The sequence below is a fragment of the Penaeus japonicus genome, unplaced genomic scaffold (genome assembly GCF_977035675.1).
Source record: "Penaeus japonicus unplaced genomic scaffold, GWHDUDI00000001_assembly GWHDUDI00000021, whole genome shotgun sequence".
NCBI classification, from domain to species: Eukaryota; Metazoa; Arthropoda; class Malacostraca; order Decapoda; family Penaeidae; genus Penaeus; species Penaeus japonicus.
In genome coordinates this window covers 18,891,969-18,899,468 of record NW_028234423.1, presented here as the reverse complement: position 1 = coordinate 18,899,468, position 7,500 = coordinate 18,891,969, and the positions used below count along the sequence as shown (strand labels likewise).

Below are 7,500 nucleotides of genomic sequence, written 5' to 3'. Positions count from 1 at the left end.
TTCTTGCATACACACGCGCCCGTTGACAGCAATAAAAAATATAAATCAAGAAACGAGGGCGAGAGATAAGATTGATATCCCGGTGTATGTGCTTGTGAGAGCGAGTGCTTGCTTGAAAGTGAAAAAGGACAGTATTTACGTAAAGTAGAATATAACTGAATGCATTTAACCCGTCTCAATGCTTCTCAACGATAATTAGCAATAATTAAACAAACATAAATTTGTCTAACTGTATAAATCAACTATTACATAAGTAGCAATAGTAAGAAAGATAATGATGACATTATTATATATAATAATAATAATAATAAATTATAATAATTATTAATTTTGATCATTATTAACAGCATTATATTTACAAATATAATGCTAATAATAATAAAACTAACAACAACCATACCCGTCTTCAAGCAAGAATGCACTTCAAATGCACAATGTGCTTCCCGCGACCTGGGCTTCGTACCGGCACTTTCACGCCCAACCGTCGACGTGGTCTGCTTGGCTGACCCGATGTGACCCCACACCCGGGGGGAACTCCAAAGCAGGCTATCCAAGGTCAACGTGTATTTCCTGGCAGCCGTGCATCCGAGGGGTCAATTTCCCCGCATGGAACTGAACATATGGGAAGTGCCGAACTCCTTTTCCTCACGCCAACTCCATGTAGCTTCCCTACCGTTTGACACGCTGGACGCCAAGAGGCACAATGCACTGCAAATGACCAGTGGAACCCGAAGCGACAACAACCACCCTTCACAGTAGCTCCCAATCATAGAGCAGTTAATCCTCTTAATGAACCCACATCCGCAAACACTGATGTTAAGCCGGCAATCCTTGCAACACAAAATTAATGGCCACACCTGCCATGCTGATATGATTTGCTCGATTCCGCCAGTGATTCTATGGGTCGCTGGTCAGTATCTCGTTAATTAGACTTGTGCTACCAGGTCTTTGATTCTGGTGTTATTTTAATGAAATATTAATGACATTCATCTAAATCTGCCAGATATCTGATTATATGTACATGGAATACAGGTTTTATCCAAAAGGATTTCTGTTTGCCGATTAATCTGTGAAACCAAGCATTTGTATTGTCCATTGTAATAATCAAAATATAGAATAATTGCAATTTGTTTTATATATACTAATGGTTGTTTGGGCAGTTAAGAATCTTAGAGATAACTTGCGACCAACTCTTAAAATATCAATAATGACCCCTCTTCATCTTACCGTAATGACACATGGCTACAGATCACAACAATGGAAATTCAATCATCTTCTCACCACAAGGAAATAAAGACGAAAAAACACCACAAACAGTCACCAGGAATAGGCCTACTTCGCACCAAACGACCGAATCACATGGCTTGACCAGCAACTTGAGGGGTTTCTTAGTTAATCATCTAAAGCTCGTTTACACATAACATGCACTTTACTACAGGAATGGAAAGCGCTAATTACAACCGGCATCGAAGACAACTTACCTGAATCAGTGAAGAGGGATGGCATAATCCACGGCTTTAGATAATTATAAGGAAATCCACGGTTTTAAGCTTGCACACACACACACACTGGCGTTATCCCAACACGGCCGTAAGCGAACACTTCCAGCTTAAAATATTAATTTCCGACAGGGATTCAGGCCACCAACGCACTTCTAACCCATCCACCTCTTTTCCTCAGCACTTTACGCCTCACTCGAACCTTTTCCTCGCACTCGTTAGGCCGTAATTTCCTCTCGATTTATCTCCCTCTCATAGAAGACCCGGCGAGAGAACACCACATAGAACCGCTCGCAACGCCTCGGTCACATACACTGACTCGACTTCGCCACATTTGACAACGTCGCAGAGCACTTAAGGTCACGTGACTCCAAATCGCGCGCTGATTGGCTGTCGTCGCCGCGCTCCGATGTGGCGGGAAAAACGTCACGTTCAAAAAGGAACCTCGAGCTCACTCAACATTCTTTGTGATTGACTGCGTGTCAGCAGCTTCGTCCCGTCTGTATTTATCTCTTGGCCGATATTCCCCGGCCGATAAGCCCGCCCCCCGATATTCCTCGTCATCGGTATAGTGCGTCGAATTGCCGATTTTAAGGAACCCCCCAATGGCCGATCTCTTCCCCCGTGGTCTTATCTCCATTACAATCATTTGCAAAATCGTGGGCCATCAGTCACCAATACAGGATCTTAGGGGCCGTTTGTAACGGGCGCGCTGATTGGCCGGGAGCGCCTTCAACACGGGCTTGTTTAATAATAGAACCAATGGCGTCGCCCCGTTCTACTCGCAGCGGCTGGTAGATTCACCTCCCCACTTATCACTGCGCAACTATTAATTAACAACTTATTTGGCCGTTTTACTTCCAATTTGCATCTATTAAGGAAAAAAATGTCTTTAAAAAAATAGGGAAAATAACCCCGAAGGAAAAACGGGCCGAGACGGCCAAATGAGAGGAAAAAAATAAAGGGAAAAGATTTGGACTGGACTGATGTAAACAAAACACAGGAACAGCTGAGAGGAGGAGCTGCTTGGGGAAGAAGCATCAATAATACGCCATTTTCCGCGGGTCTTTCCACTGTGCAGGGTTTTTATACGTTTATATTTCCTCGTCGCGTTACTTTCTATTAGTCGATATGAATAACCAAGTCAAACCATTCAGGGAAAGGAGGAGCTTTGGTAAGTAAAGATATGAAGGTCTTTTGCGTTCTTTGTCTATCAACCATTTTCAGAAGTGCGTCATTATTTCACCAGACTTTGTAACCTTGTTTTCACTCTTAATTTAACCCTATATTTTTTATTCATTTTCGTATTCACTTAGTTGAAGTTGGGTGCCTGAGTTTTATTATTTTTAACTATAATTTGTCATTTTACTAACATAGAAAAGCATCTCTCACTCATCGGATTTTCCCTTATATTTATGTTCCTCTTATGAAAATTGGTTTGTATTATTACAGTGTCATATAGTATATTGTTGTTTCTTGTAATTGGTTGAATTTTTGCGACCTTATTTGTTTGGAATTTTACAATGTTTGTAAGTTTTGCATCAGGATGTTTGACTCTCCAGTATCAGTTTTATCCTTCTAATATCCTTTTAAGATTGACGTCTAGAAAGCCATAGCCCTTCTGCAAAGGATATTGTCGGGGGGTTGGATCACATTTGTATTGCATTTTCCCATTCATAGTAATTACAAGCATTTTTTTTAGTTATTATAACTTATCATACCAAATGCTAATTATTATCACTTTTCAAATATACCACATATATAGACTCGTATATCATACCATAAGTCTAGAACATGATAGAAAACTAATATATCAAAAGTTACCTAGTCAGGCAGAACATTTTCAAATATGACTTGACTCTTTAGCGTTAAGTAGTGTTTATTTATTCCTTAATGAAATAACATTCCTAAACTCTAAAGAGGATTGTGTCGAATAATAACTACATAGTTGAAGTCACCTACTAGGGACTTTGGTAATTTTTGAACCCAGTACTGCACCCCTCTCCCCCCATGAACACTGTAACCTATTCCACAAGCATCTACATTGCATATTCTAATATGATAGACATTCAACTGGTTTGCTATGTAATAGTAAAAGGCCAAGGTGCCCTACAAGTCTTAATTTGACAGAGTATATGTGGTGGAGATTTGACAGTCTTTCCAAGAGCATCAAAATTGCAGGAGTCTCGGTGAATGAATGGTTAAGTTAATGTAATAGTATCTTTGAGAAGTAATTGTAGGCTTACCTTGACTCTTTGCAGGTTATTGTTTTTACCAAATACTGTAGCTTTGTGTGTCCTTCATGGCCATTTCCTCTATATCCACATGGTCATGTTTCAAGTGTTTTGTACAATGTTATGTATTTAGACATCTACTAGATTAACCCATCCCCGACGGGGGAATTCTAGCCTTGAATGTCCAAATGCCGGGGCGTTCGAATTATTAGGCCTAAATCAATTGAATGGCTGGCACAATACTGTGCCGCCTGGCCACTGGGCTTTTGAATGCGCGGTACACATGCTGTACCACCCGTCCAGAGAGGGTTAATTCTTTAAAAATCATAAGGCATCGGAACTTATATGAGATACATACATATTATATAGTATAATCATTTTACTCTTTTGATGATTATAGATAATAATTATCATTTGTAAGTCAGTTTGTAACAGATTCTTTGCTATACACCTTATGTTATCATGTATGAGAAAACATTCCAAAGGCATGCATGCACAGGGATGTAAAAATATGATGGATAGATTATGATTATGTACCATGGTAAATTACCATAATAATTCCATATTTTTCCATTATGTTTCCATAATGTGTGTTGTAATTATCTTGCCATTCACAGATATTTGTGATTGTGCTTACTAGCAAACATTGTAGGCAAAAGTAAATTTTGACACATCTCCCCTCTCACTCTCTCTCTTGACACTTAATCTTTAAATTGCTTTCATTTCCCACCAGCTCAGAGACAGCGAGATGTGGAGCAGATACGAGAGCAGCACCCCAACAAGGTTCCCGTGATTATTGAGCGGTATCCAGGGGAGAGGCATCTTCCTCTCCTTGACAAGACCAAGTTCCTTGTACCAGATCATGTGACAATGGGGGAGCTTGTCAAGATCCTTAGGTGAGTGTCCTCGGCTTAAAGATGTACTTACTTTATATGTGCGTATGTGTGTATGCATGCGTTTTATTTAAGAAATGAATGCTAATGAATCTATTTTAGTTGGCCTTTTTTTTTTTTTTTTTTTTTTTTTTGCTGTAAATCATCTTTTCTTTTTATCTGTACAATTTTGAAGCCACACAGATTGCTATATCTTTGAGAGAAACCAGTCATGATGTTATAGAATGATTACCAACAGAATGTGTTTCATCCTCAGTAGTTATTATTTGATTTAATTTCATTGAAAACCATAAATGTTTGTGTGTTACAGGCGTCGTCTACAGTTGCACCCAACCCAAGCTTTCTTCCTCCTGATTAATCAGCGTGCTTTAGCTAGTGTCTCAAATACTTTGGCTCAGGTAAGAGGTTCTAAATCTTATTATTTTGTTTTTGACAAGTTCATCTCAATAGTGAAAGGAATTTACCAGTTACTCTTCTGTCATAAATGAAAAGGATTTTACGGTTGCAGATAAAAGGAACCATTTGTAACATTAATGATCTCTCTTGCTCCAGGTATATGAACACCACCACCATGAGGATGGATTTCTGTACATGGTGTATGCTTCTCAGGAGGTGTTTGGTCAATGATGCTTGTGATGCAAGTTGGATGATCATCCATGCTTTTTCTGATTGGAGAACTAACTATTGCTTTCCATAGGAGGTCCAGACATTTTTTCTCTTTCTTCGTCTTCATGTCCTCATCCTCCTTTGTAATAACAGGATGCATGGACATAGAAAATGGATGGTTATTATTTTTTCTCCTCGTTTAGGATTACGGCATCACTACATGATATTCTGTGTGTATAAAATCTTCAGCATATGAGTGATATGAAAGATAAACTGTCAATGAATGTTAGTGAATGGTGTCCATGGGGTAGCCATTAGAGAGCTATAGTTCTTAACAAATGAAAAAGTAAATGGTTCTGAAATGATGTTACATAAGGAATTTCTGAAGTGCACATGTGTCTTAGTAAACATTATTGAAAATTGGTGCATTTACTAATTGTAACTAGGAATATTTATTTTTATTTTTGTTTTTTCACTTGGTTTATATTCCCATATCTCTAATAGATGTTGTACAAGCTGCATATATATATATAATATGTAATGTTATAAAATTATTGAATATGGGAGACTGGTATAGATAATCAAATATCAACAGTATCAAATTAATTACTGGAAGTTAAAAAATAATAATAATAATTTTGATATTGACTCCAATTATACAAGAAGTATTTTATACTTGAATAATTCTAACTGCATAATTATTACAGTGACAGCTATTTCATGGTGGTACCATTTCATCATTCTTCATTACATAATGTTGACAAAAAATTCAAATGTTTACCACATCCCCCCCATCAAGCCTATTGCTTCATTCAGTATTATTTAGCTTTTATTAGCACCAGTTGTTTTCTTTCCAACATTTATTATCAGAGACAACAATTCACATAACACTAGTAATATTTCTTTGGTCAGCTTTCCTCCATTCTCGAAAGAAAACCAAGAGAGTGTTTACTAGCGGATATTTTACCAGCTCATTTGCTTTATAAGGAGGACAGCTAACATCATGTTAATGTGTTTCACCTTTCAATGTGTTCTATAGAGATGCGTTCAGATCTGTTGATAGCTTTCTCATTCTGTACTTAATGCTTTGCTTTATTAGGGAAGAAATGGGGTATTTCTCATTGGGTGATCTAAGAAATCTGATTTATTTACATGCACTTTTCAGCTTTAGGTGGGAAATGGACACTCCGCTTTTTCCTCCCTCCTGAATTTGTTTGGGAAGAAAAATGGAAACAACTTTTTTTTTTTTTTTTTTCTCCTTCATTTGTTTACCTTTGCAAGTGTGTTTTCTCATGATGAGATCTCAGTAACTGATTTTGATAGGTGTTCAGTTGAAGGTTAAGTGAAAACCATGGCATTTGGAATGTCTTATGACCAGTACTTCCATGAGTGTAATGAAAGATGGGAAGGCAAGTTTATGCAGTTGGTTTGGAAAGTTGTGTTATTATATTATGTTTGCATGGTATGTGTTACTATCTATTACCCTTTGCAGACAAATCTAAGCAGGTACTGTAGAATCTTGTTTTGAAGTTATCGTTAAGAAACAAAGACTCGCTCCTTGTTATATCCTTATGATCAAGTTGTCCGAGAGCTATTATTGTGGACAAGATGTAGACTGGTTCATAACGTGTGTTCATTATTATATATATATACATAATCGGATTGGAGCATTGTTTTACTGAAGTTGTTAGTGTGGCTGTCTGTCATGCAGGCTTTTTCCATTGCATTATTTATTGGACTTTTTACTCATCATTGTGTGTGAGAAAACTCGTACATCCAATTACAGAGTTTTGTTTACTAAATACTATCAGTAGTATTTTATCCATTTGCAATAAACAGCTTTATATTTTTTTTCTTTCTCTCTTGATTTTATATGTGTAGTTCAAGTACTGCAAAATTATTAAACCCTTTTTGGTTTGACCATTTATGTGGGTATAAAAGAGTTATTTTTAAGTTCATTGGTAGTACATTCTGTATTGTATGGATACCAAAAAATGTGTAAAAAAAATATATAAATCTATAAAATGAGATGTAAAAAATACTTTACTTTAAGAGGTTATATCCATACATGTAGTGTTCACAAGTTTAAAGGTAAGACATGGGTTGGATACTGGGCTTTCACTGCCCATGTTGGCAAGTCTTGCCTGTGTCTAGTCTAAGCATGGAGTTGGGCATAACATCAGTATACTTGTAATTACCCATTTATTATTATTTACTTTTTTATTTTATTTATTTTGATTTCAATACACATCAGTATGTATTTTGTAT

The 7,500-nt window shown here is 37.1% G+C and overlaps 2 protein-coding genes across 7 annotated transcripts in view; one reads left to right on the top strand and one right to left on the bottom strand.

Moving 5' to 3' along the window:
- The window catches only part of LOC122249886 (uncharacterized), a 370,052-nt gene extending 368,141 nt beyond the window's left edge, over positions 1-1,911 (bottom strand). For 3 of the 6 annotated variants that reach the window (XM_086549173.1, XM_086549172.1, XM_086549171.1), the window contains exon 1: positions 1,482-1,911. The gene's annotated coding sequence lies outside the window, so the exon portion shown is untranslated. The remainder of the gene's footprint in view (positions 1-1,481) is intronic. The other 3 variants (XM_086549175.1, XM_086549177.1, XM_086549174.1) reach the window with 2 other exon arrangements.
- Positions 1,912-1,957: 46 nt separating this feature from the next.
- Positions 1,958-7,500, top strand: part of LOC122245752 (microtubule-associated protein 1 light chain 3 alpha) — a 5,888-nt gene continuing 345 nt past the window's right edge. The window contains exons 1-4 of the mRNA XM_043003731.2: positions 1,958-2,673; positions 4,467-4,629; positions 4,937-5,024; positions 5,179-7,500. The exon at positions 5,179-7,500 is cut by the window's right edge and continues 345 nt beyond it. Coding sequence (XP_042859665.1) covers positions 2,631-2,673; positions 4,467-4,629; positions 4,937-5,024; positions 5,179-5,253 — 369 coding nt within the window. The 5' untranslated portion in view covers positions 1,958-2,630 and the 3' untranslated portion in view covers positions 5,254-7,500. The remainder of the gene's footprint in view (positions 2,674-4,466; positions 4,630-4,936; positions 5,025-5,178) is intronic.